Raw genomic sequence first — 22,500 nt, 5'->3', positions numbered from 1 at the left:
AATCATGTTCAGTTTTAAACCCTTTGTCCTTTTACTTCCCCTAACCCTAGACTGGGGGTCGTACTAAGGCATATAACTCTTGAACTGCAGGTCGTACAATATCAACATCTTCATTTCCCTGGATTCATTGCCTTACGACGCAATTTATGGTACCCATTTATGCCAGATAACCTTTTATGCCACAGCTTCTTCAAAGCTATACTGCTACTCCTACAAATTTGATCCAAGACTCTCAGAAGTTGGTACACGAGATCAAGATGTACAGTATGAGTCAGACATTTCAGATCCCATTCCAGTTGGCTTTTCTATATGTTTTTCACACCACCATCTACTGCAGCAGCTGCATCGGCTCCAGAGGCATCCAAGAAGCCTCTCATACATCAAAAATATAATAATAAAAATAAAAATAATAATAATAATTGCAACCGAAGGACACAGTTTACCATGAGAAATATCACAGCTTGTCTGCGTGTAGACGTGAAGCCGTGAAGCTGTGTGTGTACACATTTTTACAGTCTATGGGTTGGTTCCCTTGACACATCACTGTGCCATCACAGGTGATGTCACCTGTGATATCACCTGTGATGGCACAGTGATGTGTGATGTGATCACCTATGTAAAAGTCCATATATGGGTATTCCCCAGAATCCCTTTTATGCCCATATACTGTATGAAGATCCCTGATCGATATATATATATCACTGGCCTATATCTGTGTGGCTGGTTCAGATAGGGATCTCCATGTATGGGCATAACATATATTGTATGTTGTGATGTCATGGGACCACTCTAACAGAATCCCTTTTATGCCCATATATGGAGATCTCTGAGGTCATCAATATTAAGCCCATATATAACAGGACTTCACATGGGAATGCCCATACAGTATATGGAGGAAGACAGCCCATATCTGTGCGGCGGGTTCAGACAGGGATCTCCATGTATGGGCATAAAAGGGATGTACTATATACAGTACACAGATCTCCATATATGGCAACTGGACCCTCATGGGGAAGAAATTGGTTACTCGTACACTCTCATCACAGTTACAAATGGATACATGAACACTGTGTAAAGGCAAAGTGGAGGTCAATGTTGTTTTACCACCAATTAACCACTGGTAAACACGACGGGGGAGAGGGAGGGTGAGAGACTGTGTGCGTGTGTGTGAGAGAGAGAGAGAGAGAGAGAGAGAGAGAGAGAGAGAGAGAGAGAGAGAGAGAGAGAGAGAGAGAGAGGAAAGAGGGAAAGAAAGAGAGAAATGGAGGGATAGACCTCTCAGGATTTTCTCATGCTTGCAGCGTTCAGGCCAAATATAGAGGAGAAATGGTTTGTGTGTGTGCGTGCGTGCGTGCGTGACATGGATGTGCAGCACATATGCATCTGTGCACGACGCACGTGCACCGATGCCAAGCGGTGCACAGTATCTGTGCACGACGCACGTGCACCGATGCCAAGCGGTGCACAGTATACCGTATGTGCAATATCGTCGGTGTCGGGTGGAAACCTTGTATATCCAAAACCGTTCGTTTTGTATTAATCATTTTAAAAATGATTTAAATTTAAAATTTTTAAAATGATTTAAACACACAACGCCTCGCGGTGCGAGGCGTTGTGTGCTTGTAGATCGGCTGTTTTCACTACTTTTGTGCGACGGTCTTGTCTGATGAAGCAGGGCTTTGCTTTGTGAAAAGAATTACAAATATGAAACTTGGAGATACGAGGTTTCTGCCCGACAGTGACGATATTGTACTGACGCGTGCAAACTGCTGACGGAACGCTCGTCTAACTCCGAGGGTCCATCTTTAAACCCCAGAGAGTTAAATGACCAGTGCTGCGGACTTCAGCGTGTAAATGCGCGCGGGCCGGTGCATTATTCATGTCCCCCCCCCAAAAACTGCGCCTTTCCATTTCATCATTCTTTAATGGCGGTGCGTTGGAGTCACAAAGTGCTTCTCAGCCAAACCACGGCCGCTGTATTTGTGTTCCTGTGTCTCTCAGCTGTTCAGATGGGTTTTTACACGATGCACACAACTGTAACATCCATACTGTAAATATAAATATAAACTGGCACATACACACGCACACATGCACGGAACTCATGCACACACACGCACACACGCGCGCGCACACACACACACACACACACAGATAATTTTATCCAATACACCTGTGCCTTTTCTTGTGTCACGCACACACGTGCCTATGTGAACGCACATGCACGTACGCGCACACACAGCCAGTAATAACAAGTGCTGAAACCCAGCGGGAAACACATGGTAGGATGTCCGGTTTAATGGAAACAGAATGACACTCTGGAGAAGACTGTGGGGGCGGGGCATACTACTGTCCCATATGGACGCGCACAGACACACGCACGCACACACACACACACACACACACGCACAATCGCACATACTCACACACGCACACACACAGTGGTGTGAGTCTATATAGAGATTTCATTCTGATGTAGGTCAGGTCTTTCTCCCTGCCTGGGCGTGCGTGCGTGCGTGCGTGCGTGCGTGCGTGCCACCTCAGTAGCAATGCAATAGGTCTGAATGAAACTCATCCCCCAGAGTGTATAGACCACCAGGTAATAGTCTGCTCCCTTAGGGTCGATTCATACTCCACTTTTAGAGCCAAAATTATTTCGGTTCGGCTCAGTCTAAACTATGATTTATATCTATCGTGAAATTATCCTCCGTCATACAATGGGATCAATTCACCTTTTATTTGCTGAGCTGCGTATCCGGTACCATTTAAACCCTCTAGAATTGGTAAACGGACCTGGAAATAACGTACTTGATACAGTCTTTTTTTATTTTTCACTCTCTACCAAATCTCTTTGACAAAAATGTGGGGGATACTTTAGATCAGGGGTCTTCAACGTTTTCAGGCCAAGGACCCCTTAACTGAGAGAGAGAAGAAGCAGGGACCCCCAGATTCCATATAGTTTCATCGTTTGACAAGCACAATCAGAATCATCAGTGTATTCATGTCAATTTGTGTTTTTTTCAGATATTTAACCACTTGAACCGTCAATACTTAATACACTTGACCTTTCACTCTGTAATTAGTCTGCTCTTTTCCCCCTCTACACCAAATCTCTTTGCCGAAAATAGCCGATCTACAAGCTCACAACTGAGCTTGTAGATCTGCCATTTTGGCAAACGTTCTCAGAATATGGACACATCAAGTGGTTAATAGAAAAAAAAGGATGAAAAAGGTTTCTATCACACAAAGATTTGGAGGACCCCCTGTAGTAACTCTGAGGACCCCCTAGGGGTCCCGGGCCCCCTGTTGAAGACCCCTGCTTTAGATTGTAGCGATAATATCGTAAATCGCTATGAGTTTTGATTTTGGTCACAATAATCGTGACAGGAAATGTTCATATGGTCCCATCCCTAGCGCGGACACATGTAAGAACCCTGGCCTGTGGCCGCTGTGACTCACGTCACAGCGGCCACAGGCCAGGGTTCTTACATCTTACAGGTTGTGTTGTGTTACTCACGGGATGCCAATCTCAAAGATGTTGTTCTGAATGAGCTGCTTCCCAAGCATGATGATGCTGAGCTGAATGCACAACTCTATGAGACAGCCTCCTGGAGCGCACTGAGGGAGAGAGACACAGAGACACACAGAGAGAGAGAGAGAGAGAGAGAGAGAGAGAGAGAGAGAGAGAGACGAAGAGAGAGAAAAGAGAGAAGGGAGGAGAGAAAGGCAGAGAGAAAAAGAGGGGGAGAGAGAAATGTTCAATTTATAAATTAGGCATTTACCAGACACTCTCAATCCAGAGCGAGTTACAATAAGCAACATCAATTCATCAACATCAATACATCAAATGGAAATAAATAGTAGGCTAATCTAAGAAAGCAGGTCAACCAAGCACCTAATATAATAACAGAAATTAACGTAAATGCCATGATGTATTTTCTTTAAAACCTTTAAAAAAAGGTTAGTTCCGTTGCAAACCGGGGGCACTGCAGATTGATATGTTACTAACCCCAGGCCGGGGGTCGTAACAAGGCCTATAACTCTTGAACCGTAGGTCTGGATTCCTTGCCTTACGACGCGATTTATAGGCCCTGTTTGTGCCAGATAACCTTTTATGCCACAGTGCGTTTTCTTCAAAGCTATACTACTACTCCAAGACTCACAGAAATCAGTACACGTTATGTCTGGGGTCAGGGACGTGCTGGCCATTGGGAAAAGCGGGACAACTCCCGAACGGCCGGTTCATTCCCGGGCCGGTCCAGGCCGGCCATTAGGAAAGAAATAAAAATAAAATGTCGGCCTTCGTTCCATTTTGGGGGCTGTGCGGCCAACAAACTAAATCGTCACTGTCGGGAAGAAACCTCGTATCTCCAAGTTTCAAATTTGTAGATTTTTTCGCAAAGCAAAGCCCTGCTTCATCATACAAGGCCGTTGCACAAAAGTAGTGAAAACAGCAGATCTACAAGCACACAGATCGGCTGTTTTCACTAGTTTAAATCATTTTTAAAATGATAAATACAAAACAAACGGTTTTGGACATACAAGGTTTCCACCCGACAACGACGAAATATATATATATAAAAAAGGGCCTCTCCAACTGTTTTTCCCGGGCTGAATCAGGGGCCCAGCACGTCCCTGTCTGGGGTCATGTGATCAAGATGTATGAGTCAGATCGTTCAGTTCCCATTCCAGTTGGCTAAGCATGCTTTTTTGGGGAGCACGCTTTTCTAGTTACAGTATATATGTTATCAACACCACCATCTACTAGATCTCATCTGACCACTTAACTCATCGCCTACCAGGTATTAATTAATTCTTTCATTATTTTGATTTGATTTATGTCTAGAACCACAATCTTTAGTCTCACCTCTTCCAAGCGATAATCATTGAAGACGTAAACATAGTTTCCTGGTCGTCCGGCAAATCTGAAAGAGCAGACACAAAGAAAAGATGAGTGTTAAAATGTTTTCATTTACTATCGTTTTAGTGATTTTAACGATTTTTATTTGCATGCATGCCCGTGGATAAATATGTATTTTTAGACACAATAAGCCCATTCCCAAGATGCACCGCAAAGAAATTGCCAGCTTACTGTGTCTAAAAATACATTTAGCCACTTGTACTTACTGTATAGCCCCACCCACTCAAATCTAAATACTAAAATCGCTAAAACAATAGAAAGCAGTAAATGAAAAGATTGGTAATTTTGGTAGCCGCATGCTGAAACAGTGCCCAAATTTGGAGACGACTGACATCACTGATATCTACGTCTTAAATCCTACTATCCTACAAGCCGTACACACTACCCCACAACAACGGCCAAAGACTAGTTCTTCTATATTTTTGGGGACATTTTGCCCTCACAATTGTGGTATTTCAAGTACGCATGCACATGCCCTTGCACACACACACACACACACACACACACACACACACACGCACGCACGCGCGCGCGCGCACACACACACACACACACACACACACACACACACACACACACACACACACACACACACACACACACACACACACACACACACACACACACACACACACACACACACAACCACTTACCTCCCCTTGAAGAAAGCCACATAGAAGATCGGCGCATAAGCATTCATAAACTTCAGCAAGAAGGCCTTCACAATGAGATGCTCTTCAAAGGTCGTCTCCGTTTTAGGAATCTCTGGATGAGGATTATTTAAGAAGAGATAGAGAGAGAGTGAGAGAGAGAGAGAGAGAGAGAGAGAGAGAGAGAGAGAGAGAGAGACAGACAGACAGACAGACAGACAGACAGACAGACTCAGAGAAGTTGTAGATCAATTCAATTCAGTTTCTTTATTGTCACTGCAGGTGCAAATCAATTCCACTTCACAACTCCCAAGTCAATGCAGTCCTCTCCTGCATTTGTTCTCCCACCTCTTTTTCCAGTGGGGTCCGGGCCCCCAGCCCCCAGGGGTCCTTGAGGGAGTTGCAGGGGGTCCCCAGCCAAATGACAGTTAAAACCAAATGGACCCTTATGGGTATGTAACTCTGAGACTCTCAGAGTTAAAGTACTAAAGAGAAATACCATTAAATGGGGGTCCATAGCCTAAAAAGCATGTCAAACTGGGGGTCCCCTGAAACTAAAATGGTCGAGAATCACTGCTAGAGCTGTGGAAATCTCCTCTTATGGGGGTCCGTGGCATATGTTTTCAAATGGGGGTCTGCGGGCTAGTAAGTGTCAATTTGGGGGTCCTTGAAATGAAAAGGTTTGAGAACCACTGCTCTACAGTCTTAGACACAATGGACCTCATTGATCAAGCTTGCGTGGGACCAAAACGTGGGCGTACGGTCATTCCAACGCAATGCCAGGCATGTGTCAATCTGTCATCAATTACACGTGTTACCGCGGAAGTAGCTTACTGCCCCCTGTCTTCCCGGCGGATTATTACACTTAAGCAGAAATCCATGAGCGAAATCCATGAGCGAGTATATTGTATATCTGCTATTTTTCAATTGTTAAAGCACAGGGGCCCCACAATGAATCCTTGTACCCAGGGCCCAGAATTTGTTGTGACACCCCTGCTCCAGGACATCACAGTCACTCTGTGATGAGTTACAATTATTTTCAACAAGTATTCCTACCATGACACTTTGTTTGACACTAACACTGTGTGGTTCATATATTAGCCCAGTTAAATCTGAGGCTGATTCCAAGAAACTCCTGACCTACGTTTTCTGAAAAATAAGAAATTCCCACAATACTTATTTTTATTTATGTGATGCATGTTTCAGTCCCAATCGCTTTTAAAGCATCCTTGATGGCTAGAAGCGAGTGAAGAAGTAATCTATCTATAATAGCTTTTTCCAGACCACATTCTTCTGACTTCCTTTGCTTATTAGTCGGTTCGATTGGACTTCTAAAATATACAGTACCATATCGAAGAATTTGCTCTCTTTGGCCAAATTCTGCTTTTCCGTGTCGTAATATGGAGGGGCGTGATATGTAAATCCATCACCAGCCAACCATCCTCACCCTGTGATTGGCAACGACGCGGGCGTTTCATAAATCACACGTGGAGGCTGTCATGAGACCAATCCTGCGGTTGGATTAGCGCTGCTTCCTACAGTAGACTGCTCCATTAACCACTTAACCACTTTACACCACTTAATCACTTAACAAGTTAACCAACCACACACCAAAAAAAAAAGAAAAAACTCAATTATTTTGAGAATAGCCACTGCCACGCGTTGTGAGCTTGTAGATCTGCTATTTTCAGGGGGGGGGGGGGGGGGGGGGAGTAATTGTCTATAATAGCATGACCAAAAATGGGGCGCCAGGGGTAAACGTCATTAATGCTGTGCGTGTAAACGCGGCGTGTGTGCGGCGTGCGTGTGCACGTGCATTCGCTCACGCATAGGATTAGAGGCTCTGCATAATTCAATACTGCTCATTCACATTACATGATGCGCATACACACACGCATGCATGGCATGCACACACACACACACACACACATACGCAAGCGAGTGTGTGCGCAGGCACACACACACACACACACACACACACAAAGGATTAGAGACTCAACAGATTTCTCTGTTGCCCATTCTTACACACACACACACCACCAGTGGTGTAAAGTAACTAAGTAGTTTTTTTTTAGGTATTTGTACTTTACTTGAGTATTTCCAATTTACAATACTTTTACTTCTACTCCACTACATCTCGGATCCAAATATTGTACTTTTACTCCACTATATTTATTTGAAAACTTTAGTTCCTAGTTACTTTGCAGGTATAAATTACAATATTATAAAACATACATAACACACTTTAGCCCTATTTTATACCTTGGCTATTTGATAATAGCCGATCTACAAGCTCACAACGCGTCGCATCGCGACGCGCTGTGAGCTTGTAGATCTGCACACACACACAAACACACACACCCACACCCACACACACACCCACACACACACACACACACACACACACACACACACACGCACGCACACACAGACAGACACACACACACATTTTGGCACACGGCACAATGACGGCAATAAATGTAGTCTAATGCCCTGAATGAATGTGTTCACACACACACACACACACACACACACACACACACACACACACACACACACACACACACACACACACACACACACACACGTGCGCGCACACGCAGTCCAGATTAATGCCATCCAGAGAGAGTCGGGCCAGTGAAAAAGCACAGAACTGTGAGCGCATCACAGAAATGAACCAAACATTGTTGGAATTCCCTGCTTGGCCGACGGCCGAAACATGAATGGTTTTGGTTTATGGGAGGCGGAAAAAAGTACCGTCGTTAAAGTGACAAGAAGAGTAACATTTGACGGAGCAATTATGAAGGCATTCGCGCCGCACGGCGGCCCACGCATTATGAATGCTGCCGTTTCACATCCGGTGCGCTGGGCGCACAAAGGGCCTTAAGACATTTAGTCCGGGTGACGCATCTAACCATTATTTTATGCTTTATCTATTGAAAAATAGCAGATATACCGAGTGCCGCGCTGCGAGCTTGTAGATCTGCAATTTTTTTTTTAAGTCTTGAAAATGTGTGCAAGTCTTTGAATATTTTGGACACGATTCTATAAGTGTCTTCTAAATCCTTCTAAGGTTTTTATAAAACGCATGTTTCTATGTCAGCGGTTCTCAAACTTTTTCACGTCAAGGACCACCAGAATTACGTTATGTATTTGGCCACCGAACCACATCTCAAAATATGTTGTTCCAGGGACCACCCAGAAGCAAATATTTGAGTTACAAATGTTCCCTTTAAAAACGATTATCAAAGATTTGCACAAACTTCACGATTTTTCAAAAATAGCAGACCTACAACTCGCAGCGCGGCACTCGGTGCCGCGCTGTGAGCTTGTAGATCTGCTATTTTTTTAATAGTTAAAACATAAAATAATGGTTAAAGTGGTTCAAATTTAGAGTGACACGGAATGCCTTCCCGGTCTTTAATGGGTTAAGATTCGACGGCAACCGCCTGGGAGCGAGGGGATGACCAAACGGCGCTTATTTAGCACTCCGTTCTGATTGGACCGTCAAGGCATCCTGCAGTCCGTCCGCCATTCTGTCTCTGCTGGAAGTTGCCAAGCTTATGAAAGCTAATAAAATCGTTTTCAAATGAATATTTAACCATTTTCACCCCGGTGTCCCTATTTTTAGGAACGTCGTTAAAGGCGAAGGATCTCTAAAATGGGCATGACTTGATGCCCAAAATAGGGACGCCAGGTTTAAAGTGATTAAGTCTGGCGTTTTTTTTTATAAATATTTGGGCAGCAGTGGCTCAGGGGTAGAGTTGCCGTCTTAGAACATGGAGGGTTCCCGAAGGGTTCCCATGCAGTTCGATCACGGGCTCCCCCAGAGTTAGTGTGGAAGAGTCCTTGAGCAAGACTCTTAACCCCTGGTTGCTCCTGATGAGCAGGTTGGTGCCCTGCATGGTTTCCTCTGCCATCTGTGTGTGAATGTATGTGTGAATGTGATAGACAATCTAAGTAAAGTGCCTTGGATACAGGCGCTATATAAATGCACCATTTATTTAACCAATGAAAAGTATTCATGGTTTGCATTTGTAGTCCTACACCAGCCATTTTGAGGACCAACACAGGTGTTTTGATTAATGTAGAACATTGGTTCTATGCCAATCAGACAAATTGAACACCTGTGTTGGTCCTCAATATGGCCAGTTTAGGACTACAAATGCAACCCATGAATTAACAAGAACCTGAAACTAAATAATAATAGCACCCTAAGAAAGTCCTCAAATTGTCACTTTAGAAATGTGCAGATACACTCTCTATAGACTTAAAACTTTATATTGGTTTGTTTACCGTTGAGTGAGAAAACAATGTTGCACATTAAGTTAATCATCTGGGGACCCCCCCAAAATAATGTGGGGAGTCCCGACCCACAGGTTGAGAAGCACTGAAGTGGGGCATAGATTCAAAATAAAAAAAACACACAAAAGTTAAAATATGCCCGACAGCAAGGAACAGCATGTGGTTATCAAGCCATTCTACTGCTGTGGTGATGATGTGGTCTGGTCTGGGGGAGAGAGGCGGAACAGCTGTTTGTCTGCCTGGAAGTAGGTTAAACTACGGGGACGTCTGACAACACATCTCTCTCTCTCTCTCTCTCTCTCTCTCTCTCTCTCTCTCTCTCTCTCTCTCTGGGTCTCTCTCTCTCTCTCTCTCTCTCTCTCTCTCTCTCTCTCTCTCTCTCTCTCTCTCTTTCTTTCTCTCTCTCTCTCTCTCTCTCTCTCTCTTGCGTGTCTGGAGTAGCCTCAGCCGATTGGTCCAAATGGCACACACACACACACACAGCTCGCCTGCCAGACTAAATGGGAATAGCCCGGTGCACATCAAAGTTTCATCAAGCCAGCGAGCACACGCACATGCATACAACGCATGTCTGTTCTGCGTGTGCGTGAGTGCGTGTGTGTGTTTTCGTGCACGTTGCATCAAAAGCAGCTGAAGCATATTTGGGCCCTTGTAATGTATTTTATAAATGCGGACTCAAATCAAGGAATTAAAACTTGTGTCTGTCTGTCTGTCTGTCTGTCTGTCTGTCTGTCTTTAACCCAGTATGTCCTGACGCCAACTCTGTAAATGTCTTCTAAATCCTACGCGTTTTCTGAAAAACCTACGTTTCTACATCGGTCACCTCAAAATATTCTGTTTCAGGGACCCCCAGAAAGAAGGATTTGAGTTACAAATGTTTGCTTTAAAAATACATACTGTACATATTCAAAGATTTGCTAAATTGTCATGATTCAAAAAATGAATAGCAGATCGACAAGCTCATAGCGTGCGGCACTCGGTATTTATTAATTCAGGTCGGTAGACAGTGCCAGCATTTATGCCCATTGATTGTACCTTATTTTGAAGACCCACGGAAGCCACCAGGGAGTCCATGTTCTACATGTATTCTTCCGTCCAGAAAAAAAATTGTTACCGGCAACTGTCCGTCGCTTAGACACGGCCCGGTGGATAAAAGCGTTCGCCGTGGATCGACGCGATCTGGAGATACATTCTGAGATAAAGCCATTTTACTGCAGAGCAACTGCATTGAAGCCAACAGAAGATTTGACTTTCTGATGATGTCATCTCCCAAAGCATCATGGGAAATTGAGTTCCTACATAACTCCGGGCTTCATGAGACTGTGATTTGATATTAAACAATGAATAGGTCAATGGACGGACATACTCTTCAATGGCACAGAACCTGAATTTCTGAAGAAAAAGAACATACTCGTCAAGGAAGCGTGTCGATATTGCGACGTAGCATTTGTTCGACATCCCATTAGTTCAACGCTGGTGAATGCTAACCTGAAATGCTAACCTGCCGACGCTGGTGAATGCTAACCTTGGTGAATGTTAACCACTATGCCTAAACCTAACCCAAACCCTTACCCTAACCACAGTAAAACTATGCCTAAACCTAACCCTAAAACCTAACCCTAACCCTAAAGGGCTATGCACACAGATGCGTTTTTTTCCCACAGAAAAAACGGAAGAAGAAGAAAACAATGATTCTCTATGACCTCATGCACACCGGCTCCAAATTTGCCATGTGGCAGGTGGCTGCGCCTGTGCGTTTTTTTCCCGATCGAACCCAGTTTGATTCGTGCGTCTTGACTCCTTTTATGACTCCTTTTCGGATCCGCAGTGTGGATTCCGCACAGCCTTGCACACCAAATCCAATGCCTTTAAATCATGCAGCAAACGGAAAAAACGCAACGGTCCTGTGTGCAAAGCCCTTTAGTCGAACTAACTATACGTAGAAATATCGAGATTTACCCACTCGTCAATGGCATCAAAAGTGTTAAGGTACCTAGCTCAGTGAGCCAGACGGCCACGGCTCCGTAGATCTCGTCCAGGATGAGGATGACCACCAGGTTGATGATGACGGCGGTGGCGGTCACCGTCACGCGCACGTTGGCCTTGGTCTCCGGGTCGGGGCTCATGGCCATCAGCGCCGACACCGTGATGCGGTACACGATGACGCCGAAGACTGCCGAGAAGGTCAGGCCGAACTGACCACCCACCGAGGAGGAGGAGGGGAGAGAGAGGCAGACGAGAGAAAGAGAGAGAGAGAGAGAGAGAGAGAGAGAGAGAGAGAGAGAGAGAGAGAGAGAGAAAGAGAGAGAGAGAGAGAGAGAGAGAGAGAGAGAGAGAGAGTTTGAAAACATGACCGATGATTAAAAAAACTCCTATACCTGCTGGGTGAAGTACAACAATGTGCAAAGACAGCAGCAAGATTGGTGAGCTTCTGTGATACGATAAGGATATCAAATGGAACACAACCACCTAAAGACTATTAATCTTTGTACATACTAGACCCTCCAGAAAAAAAAACGCTTTTGCAATCGCATAATTTACCGCAGAATCAGCCAAATGCCGCAGATTATGCGGCACATAATTTCAAAAAGGCCGCATAACCGCATATTTCCGCCCGCATATTTCGGAAATACCTGCATATTTCACCGCATAAAATCACATAAACCCCCATATATATTCGCATATTTCACGTAATTCACAACTTTTGGCATATTTCGCAATTTTCTGCATATTTTGCATGTAAGTTTTGCAAATTTTCACATATTCCGCAACTTTCTGCAATTTCACCACATAAAATCCTGCATATTTCATCGTGAAATCAAGGATTTTAGCCTGCATAATCAAGGATTTTAGTATGCATTTTTCTGGAGGGTCTAATATACCCCTGCTCTGCCTGTATGTAACCTTGATACATGAAAACTGCTACACTCGTTTCACTTGTACATTCTTAGTTTTGATTGTATTGTATTGTGTACACTTCTGCTTTGGCAATGTAAGCGTATGTTTTCTCATGCCGATATAGCCCTTTGAATTGAATTGAAAATTGAGAGAGAGAGAGGGAGAGAGAGAGAGAGAGAGAGAGAGAGAGAGAGAGAGAGGTGGGGGGAGGAAAGAGGGATGGAGGGAGAGTGAAAGGTAGGAGGGCCGGAAAGGAGAGGAGAGAGACAGTGAGAGAATGGGATGAGAGAGTGATGATAATGAAGGATGATAATGCACCTCTCTGAATATTTCAAAGAACTAAATCAATGTAGGTCACTTCATTTTAATCGTTGAACGTTCCTGCCTCGGGCACTCAAAGTCATTCACTCATTCGTTCATGTAAATTAGACCTCGTCATACGACTCATCGAAAAGCAAATTGTAAAAGCTCATAAACACGATATCTCTCTTTCTTACATCAGTCATGCAATGACTAACAGAGGGATTGCGCATGCATAAAGTGAATGGCAAATCGAGTGGCAAAGTGTTTAATGCAATCACAAAGGACTTTTCTGTTTGGATGTATGGGCCGTTGAGGCCAGAAAGTAGTTTTTTGCCACTCAGTAGGCATTCCCGCATAACCTCCGGGTACAGTATGAGTAATGATATCTTTCATCTTGCACATCTGTTTGCCCGTTCGCATATACTTACTTCCATTTGTTCATCCTGTATAATATGACGTATCCATACTGTACGTGTTCTTCATTCATTCATTCATTTGTTCATGTAAATCAGGCCTCATCATACAAGTCATTGTAAAGCTAATCATAAGCGCTCATAAAAATGATATCCCTCTTTCGTCGCATCAGTCATGCAATGATTCATTTAATGTCTTTCATCTCGCCCATCTGTCTGCCCGTTCGCATACACGTCCATTTGTTCATCCTGTGTATAGTATAATGTATCCATGCATGTACGTGTAGCTTCTATTATTCATGTACTAACCATGAAGAGGATGGAGGAGATGTTGATGCAGTATCCAGGCATCCGGTCTCTCCAGGTCAACTTCTTCTTGGCGGTCTGACACAGACATAGGAGAAAGCAACAGTACACAGATCATGACCCAGACATATAGGAGGAGACAGCAGTAACAGATCATCATGCATACGGCAGTGATGGAAAAAGTACTCTCATTCTTTATTATAAGTAAAAGTATCAATAACGCAATGTAGAAGTAGAAGTTACAAGTAGAAGTCAGGAATTCAAAATTTACTTGAGAGTAAAAGTATGAAAGTATTGGCATCAAAATATACTTGGAGTACCAAAAGTACATTTCAAAATGTTTGAAAACAGCAGATCTACAAGCTCACAACGCATCACATCGCGTTGTAGATCGGCTGTTTTCAAATAGGGCTAAAGTGGATTAATGTGGGGCGGCACTGGCTCAGGGGTAGAGAAACCGTCATTAGAACACAGAGCGTTCCCGAAGGGTTCCCAAACTTCCCAGTTCGATCCCCGGGCTCCCCCAGAGTTAGTGTCAAAAGTCCTTGAGCAAGACTCTGAACCTTGTGAAATGCTAACCTGCCGACGCTGGTGAATGCTAACCTGGTGAATGTTAACCTGGTCGGACCAACGGGAGGTGCGTCTCCACCTTAACCCAGTTGCCTTTTTGATACATACACTCGGACTGAAAGACCTGCAAAAAAACTCTCCCGGCACGATAATGCCTGATCTATGCCCGGTTGCGCACAAGTGTCGCACACAAAGATATAACATCTATCTACAAGCTCACAAGCTTGTGAGTTTGTATTGATAGTGGAAGTACAAACCCAGGCTGTATGTGTGTGTGTACAGTACACATAACCTACCTCCACCTCCCATGACCCCTAACACTGCTGAAGAATGTGAACACAACCTGTGACCCACTTACATGATAAGCCCCCTCGCTGCTCTTTTGGTCAAATATGGTTTGATCCTCGTTTACTACAAAGCTAGCAGTATGTCAGATCACTGCGCACGCACGCACGCACGCACGCACCCCACCCACCCACCCACACACACACACACACACACACACACACACACACACACACACACACACACACACACACACACACACACACACACACACACACACACACACACACACACGGAAGAACTGAAGAATTTCACATGCACATGCGTACGTGTCCATGTACACAAACAGGCAGCAGAAGAGAGAGAAAGAGAGAAAGAGTGAGAGAAAGAGAAAGAGAGAAAGAGAGAGAGAGAGAGAGAGAGAGAGAGAGAGAGAGAGAGAGAGAGAGAGAGAGAGAGAGAACTACAGTGGATGCTACTGGTCAGTGTATCCTGTGATTGAGCTCATTACCAAAGCAACAACACCACCTAGCTGATAAAATGACACACTGCAGTCTTCCTGAGAGACACCCATAAAGTCACTGACATACTGTAAACCAGTGGTGGAAAAAGTACTCACATTTTTTATTCAAGTAGAAGTATCAATACCGCAATATATAAATACGTAAAGTCTGGAATTCAAAATGTACTTGAGTAAAAGTATGAAAGTGTTGACATCAAAATGTACTTAAGGTACCAAAAGTAAAAGTACAGAATGTTTGAAAATAGCAGATCTACCAGCTCACAACGCGTCGTAGATCAGCTATTTTCAAATAGCCATGGCATAAAATAGGGCTAAAGTGGTTTATGTATGTTTTATAATATTATAATTTATATCTGCAAAGTAAGTAGGCTACTAGAGTTTTCAAATAAAAGCAGTGGAGTAAAAGTAAAATATTTGGATCACAATTCTGAGATGTAGTGGAGTAGAAGTAAAGGTTTTGGAGATTGGAAATACTCAAGTGAACTACAAATACCTCAAAATTGTACTTAAAGACCCAATGAAATGACTATTTGGGGTATTTTATTTTGAAGTTTCAGTTTGAAAAGGAAGCCTATGTGTTTCTGAACCAATCCGAGGGGACCAGCCCTTCAGGCGATGGGATTTAAAATCTGAGTAATGGGAGTAATGGGAGCCAGCAATGGGAAACAAACAGGTGAATGTAATCAAAGGTTCATTTATATTCATCTATGTCATCACCTTTTGAATTTCTGTTCACAGGAAGTCATTAAGAATGGCCTATTTAGGGACCTTTGATATAAATATACACAAAAATTGTTTATTTAAAAAAATGTTGGCATCTAGTGTTAGGTATGGCCTTATTATCACTACAGATATGCTCTAAAAGTGTGAAAAACATGTTTTTGATTTCACCCTGTCTTTAAGAACAGGACCTTTTAAGTAAATGTACTTAGTTACTTTACGCCACTGTCTTCTGCTTCACTGCCATATTGTGTTCATTTGGAGAACCTCAGCCCAACCCAGAGATAGTCGTTTCTTCTCTTCTTTAAAGCCTAAATCATGAGGAACCACAAACTATGGACAAGAACCCCCAGCTCAAAATATTTTTTTTCCAGGGATGCCCAGAAGCAAAATTTGAGTTACAAATATTTAAAAAATACATATATTCAAAAAACACCTTCTAAATCCTAACCTTTCTGAGAAACTAAATAACAAAACAAAAGGGGGTTCCCGTCCTAAATGGGCCCATATGGGTCTGTAACTCAGAGTTAAATTAACATTGATTTTACAATATCAATTGGGGTCCCAGAGATAGAAATGCCATTAAATGGGGGTCCGTTACCCTATTAAATGCATGTCAAATGCATGTCAAACTGTGGGGTTAAAATGGTTGAGAATCACAGCTTGAGCCCTAGAAATCTTCTCTTATGAGGGTCCCTGACATATCTTTTTCAAATGGGGATCCGTGGGCTAATAAGTGTCAATTTGGGGGTCCTTGACAAGAAAACGTTTGAGAACCACTGGGCTAGACCCAGTTATTAGACATTGATTCAGGGGATTCAATTGGGTATGGCAGGGGTATGCAGCTGCCATACCTTGGCTTGGCTACAGGGGGAAATAATAAAAATGTACTTTTCATCGTGCCTGTTGCTAAGGTATGGCAACATGACAACATGACAACATGACTGGTGTCTTGCACGCGCGCGAGGGCAAGACACCAGTCATGTTGCCATACCTTAGCTTGATCTGAACTGACGCCACTGCATTGATTTACAATCACATATTCTTTAAAAAAAAGTTGACTTTTTAGTGAATGTCTTTCACACTTGAGGGGCTTTCTGTCCTACTTGGGGTGTTTCCTGACCTTACAATGTATCATTGCTTAGGGAGGGACAGAGCCACATGCCTTAACCCATGTAGACCAGGAATTATTTTATACTTAAGCTATTGAAAAATAGCAGATCTACAAGCTTGCAGCGCGGCACCGAGTGCCGCGCTGCAAGCTTCTATTTAAAAAAAAAAAGCTTCTATTTTTGAAAAAATCATGAACATGTTTGCAAATCTTTGAATGTATCTTTTTTTAAAGCGAACATTTGTAACTCAAATATTAGAATCGATACATACATAATATTTTGAGATGGGGGTCCGCGGCCAAACACATGATTCTAGGGGTCCTTGATATGATTTTTTTTGAGAACCACTGACTTAGAAACATGCATTTTTCAAAAACCTTTCGAAGGATGCAGAAGACATTTATAGAATCGTGTCAAAAATATTCCAAGACTTGCACAAATGTTCACGATAAAAAACTGAAATAAAAAAAAAATAGCAGATCTACAAGCTTGCAGCGCGGCACTCTGTGCCACGCTGTGAGCTTGTAGATGAGCTTGTAGATCTATTTTTAACTATTTTTCAATAGTTAAAGCATAAAATTATGGTTAAAGTAATAAAAGCGTTCCCGGTATTCATGCCTTAATATGTCACACAGACGCGCGCTCTCTCTCTCTCACACACACACACACACACACACACACACACACACACACACACACACACACACACACACACACACACACACACACGCGCACGCACGCACGCACGCACGCACGCACGCACGCACACACACAGGTACCTCTGGGCTTTTACCACTTTGAGTTCTAGTTCTTGAAGGATACGGAGACCTTGGCGGTGAGCGAGCGAGGTAGAGGGAGACAGAGAGAGAGAGAGAGAGCTAGCCATCACATAAAGGGGTAAATGGGTCACGCATGTTATATTTGGTTACCAATTTCCACCGAGGGCTGTCCAACAGAACTCTCCATCTCTCTCACACGGTGACACGGACACATGCACGCACGCACACACACACACACACACACACACGCACATGACACGCACACACACGTGTGTGTTTTCATGTCCTTCACTCAATCTCTCTGTCCCTCCCCCTCTTTCTCCCCAAATTACCCCCCCATGCCATTTTAGAAAAATCTTGAAAAATTGAATTTTGACCCGATTCTATAAGTGTCTTTTGAATCCTTCAAAGGTTTTTTGAAAAACCCTATGTTTATATGTCAGCAATCTGACCAGCCATCGTCAAAGAAAAGGTCCTTTTCACTTAACTGGAGCTCAGTTAGTCTGTTCTTGAGAGACTACTATGTCAGTGGTTTTCATGTAAAGGACCCCCAAAATGATAAGAATCTGTCCATGGGCCCCCCATCTCAAAATATGTAGTTCCAGGGTCCACCCAGAAACAAATTGTGAGTTACAAACGTTTGCTTGTATATTCAAAGATTTGCACACATTTTCACGACATTTTCAAAAAATAGAAGATCTACAAGCTCGCAAGCTGTGAGCTTGTATATCTGCTATTTTTCAATAGTTAAAGCATTCAATAATTCTAGGCCTAAATGGGTTAAATGTCTCTCCATGTTCCTCCTCATGAACTAGTGATCTAAGTAAGTAGGTCCTTCCTGGAGTGCATACAAGCTCCCCCAGGTATAACAACACTTCAAGGCCACAGGTTTGTAACAGTTTTGGCAGGGATCTAGGAAGGCTAATGTGACCAAATTAACCCAAATAATGTATTGTTACGTCCTCCCGGTGGGGGCTCCTCACCGGCAGGTGAGTCGGTAGGATACAACAGCAGCGACAACACTGAAATGTGCGTAGAGAGGAATCAATTGTCAAAAACAACTAAATTGGGGATAAAAAGGGGGATAAAAAATAAGTGGCTACACTAGATTTAGAAGGGGAAAAAAAGGCTGATGTTGTCCATAGGTTCTTCTGTTCTGAGCTGTGAGTAAGAGCAACTTAAAGGAGTAAAATACACTGTGGTGTAGTTTTCTAAAGTCTGAACACTACAACACTCACCGCGGTGAGGATCAACTCACCGCTCACCCTGACACATCTCTCTGCTTTTGCTTACAGACATCACCCCGTTCTCTGATTGGTCTACTCTAGAAGTTGCGTGGGCGGTCCCCCTGGTTTTATAAGCTCTGGTTTTGCGCATCTGAACCAGAGGGGGCCGGGGATACGGTGATAAGGACATCACCGTGAAGTATGGCCCCCACTTGTCACCTATAAAGGTGAGTAGCTATATGTAAAAGCTCAACTCAAAACAAAAGTATCCTCGGACCGGTGCATCCCATCATCCATCATCCCATCCATTGTCCCAGGAGGTTGTCATGGTGACCTAATAAACTATTTTTCTAGCTGAGGCTCTTCTCCAGTAGAGGTGGGACGTTCGCGAACTAATCGAGTATTTTGAACGGCTCTTTGAAATGAACGATAGGATCCGGTTCGCAGTAGGGATGGAGCCGTTCCTTTCTAATGAACAGTGGTGGGGAAACTTAAGTACAACAAATCTTTACTTAAGTAGCCAACTGCAATTTAGAACTACTCAATTTAGAACTACTCTGCCCACAAGTAGAAGTTTGGAATTAAAATGTAGGCTACTTCAGTAAGAGTACAAAAGTATTGGTATCAAAATGTACTTAAAGTACCAAAGTAGACTACTTATTATGCAAAGTGTCCCATTTCACAGGTTTTCCAATGAATAAAATGTAGAAAAAACTTTTGAAAATAGCTGATCTACAAGCTCACAATGCGTCGCAACGCGCCGCATTGTGAGCTTGTAGATCGGCTATTTCTAAATGGCGGAAATGTGTATATATATGGCCAAAATGTATATAGGGTATAAGTGATTTGCAATCATAATCAAAATCGATAAAGTAACTAGTAACAAAAATGAGCCAGTCTTTTGAAAGGAACATATCCCAGAGATCTGGCTTACTTCACAGAACCATAAATCCCATCTCTATTCTCCAGAGCAACGTAAAACCTGCCAGCCTCCACTTTGCTCCTGCATAAACAGAGGTACTACATAAATCACCTATTGTACAAGTTCAAACACTAGAATAAGAAACACAAAAATGTAAGACTTTTACTCTGACCCATCAACTCATATCCATAATTTTTCATCAGGCCACAAAGGAACATATATAGTAGGCCCTAAATGGCTGCAGTAACATACAGTACATCATTGACACAGCTTAACCACTTTGAAGTCTTGATTACACTCTTGCAGATTTGTCCGGCTTTCAGGCAAATTTTGGGCTTGTCATTATAGGCATATAGACCCTCCATTGCAATTATGCAATCGCATAATTTCCAGCATAATCAGCCAAATGGCCCCGCATAATGTTTTCAAAAAGGTTTTCAAAAAGGCAGCATAATCGCATATTTCCACCCACAGAAAATCACAATATTAAAGGACAACCCCGCCCTAAATAACATCTAGGCTCATTTTCCTACTTGTCCATGGGGTCTATTAGGCAGAAATACACCTGTTGTCCAGTTTCCCCAGCAGAACCCAGCAGCCCTCATAGCATAGAGTGGAGCACATAAGCCTATCGCTTTTACACTATTTGTTGCGGTCAAAGGTGATTTATTTTCATTAATGCGTTACAAGTTGTCATTACAAACACATCAATGTCTTGGTTGTCCCACACAAGCCACCACAACCAGCTAAACAGATGTTAATATGCTGTTATGTGTTTTGTTTTAAGTCCCGGAAAGGTCACACTGTTATTGGCTGGTACAGTCACTTCGATTGGCAGTTGTGCTGAATGCTCACCCCAAAACATGATTTATGAGATTGTGTTGGCTTGTGTGGGACAACCAAGGCATAGATGTATCTGAAGAAAAAAAAAACAACAAAAAACACTTTTGACTACAACAAATAGTGTAAAAGCGGTAGGCTTATAGGCTCCACACTATGCTATGAGGGCTGCTGGGTTCTGCTGGGGAAACTGGACAACAGGGGGATTTCTGCCTAATAGACCCCATGGACAGTCTTTTGGGATCAAAATAAGTATCAAATTAGCCTAGATGTTATTTAGGGCGGAGTTGTCCTTTAAATATCTGTTATCGTCCAAGCCTACTGTGCTCTCTGCAAGGTGGGGATGCACTAGTGTATTATCCACCCCCATCTACACTCTATCACTCTATCTATCAATCCATCCATCCCTCTTCCCCTCCCTTCTCTAGCCAGATACTAAGCCTTGGCGTTTGGGAAATTAGTGCCAGGGGATTTCCACTCCAGCCATATGTCACCCCGTGGCACATACTCATATGCGCGCACACACCGCGCGCACGTACACACACAAACACACAAACACACTGCTGGTATTTTTGTTTGGTATAATGTCGTTGTCGGCTGGAAACCTTGCATCTCCAAGTTTGTGTGCTTGTAGATCGGCTGTTTTCACTCGTTTAAATCATTTTTAAAATGATAAATGCAAAACGAACGGTTTTGGACATACAAGGTTTTCAACCGAGAATGACGATATGATATGTATACAAATATAATATAAGTATGCCATAAACTATATACACTAATACTACTAGACACAATGACAGAGACTGAATGAGAGAGAAAAAAAAATCACGGGATACAACTTCATCACAACTGCACTCAATCTACAAAGATGCACATGAACATACTGTACACACGAACAAGGCCATAATGTATGTACTGTACTTGGCATGTGTTTGTGCACGCACGCACGCACGCAGCCACGCACACACACACACACACACACATGCACACCAGGACATAGGGGGCCCTCCCACTGTGTGTGTGTGTGCGTGTGCGTGTGCGTGTGTGTGTGTGTGTGTGTGTGTGTGTGTGTGTGTGTGTGTGTGTGTGTGTGTGTGTGTTTTCCATCGCCATGGCGACGGTCACTAATCTGATCTCTGGCTTCCTGCCCAGCATGCATCTCTCCCACTCACCATCCCTTCCTCCGTCTCTCATCCCCCCTTCTGTCTGTCTGTCTGTCTGTCTGTCTGTCTGTCTCTCTCTCTCTCCATCTCTCTCTCTCTCTCTCCCTGTGTCTCTCTCTCAATCTCGAAGGCCATATCACTTAGTGGTGTAAAGTAACTAAGAACATTTACTGTAATTTTGGGGTACTTTACTGGAGTATTTCCCATTTCCAATACTTTTACTTCAACTCCACTACACCTCAGAGGCAAATATTGTACTTTTACTCCCATTACAATTAATCACAATTATTTGAAAACGTCAGTTACTAGTTACTTTGCAGATGTAAATTATGATATTAAAGGAGTAGTTCACCCCCAAAATGACTTTTTTTCTATTGATTACTCACGCCATGGAGACTTGAGTTCAATAATATTTTTGGGGTTTTGTCGCATTCCTAATCCAAAAAATTGACTACAATAACTTTACTCTTATTGATTCCGGTTGGGGACCCAAATGCATTTGGGTCTCCATCCGGAATCCCCCAAAATAATCATATTTTAACTGGGGACCCCCCACCCTGACGAGCA

General features: G+C 43.2%; 1 protein-coding gene across 1 annotated transcript in view; it reads right to left on the bottom strand.

Moving 5' to 3' along the window:
• ano2b (anoctamin 2b) overlaps positions 1 to 22,500 on the bottom strand; it is a gene marked incomplete at both ends in the record, with an annotated part of 161,641 nt that overhangs the window by 60,009 nt on the left and 79,132 nt on the right. The window contains 5 exons of the mRNA XM_080754235.1: positions 3,515 to 3,615; positions 4,865 to 4,922; positions 5,572 to 5,683; positions 11,867 to 12,068; positions 13,797 to 13,871. Coding sequence (XP_080610361.1) covers positions 3,515 to 3,615; positions 4,865 to 4,922; positions 5,572 to 5,683; positions 11,867 to 12,068; positions 13,797 to 13,871 — 548 coding nt within the window. The remainder of the gene's footprint in view (positions 1 to 3,514; positions 3,616 to 4,864; positions 4,923 to 5,571; positions 5,684 to 11,866; positions 12,069 to 13,796; positions 13,872 to 22,500) is intronic.

Source organism: Nannobrachium achirus (assembly GCF_963921795.1).
Source record: "Nannobrachium achirus genome assembly, chromosome: 23".
Taxonomy (NCBI): Eukaryota; Metazoa; Chordata; class Actinopteri; order Myctophiformes; family Myctophidae; genus Nannobrachium; species Nannobrachium achirus.
Note: the sequence above shows the minus strand (reverse complement) of the source record. Positions and strands in the feature narration are given on the sequence as shown.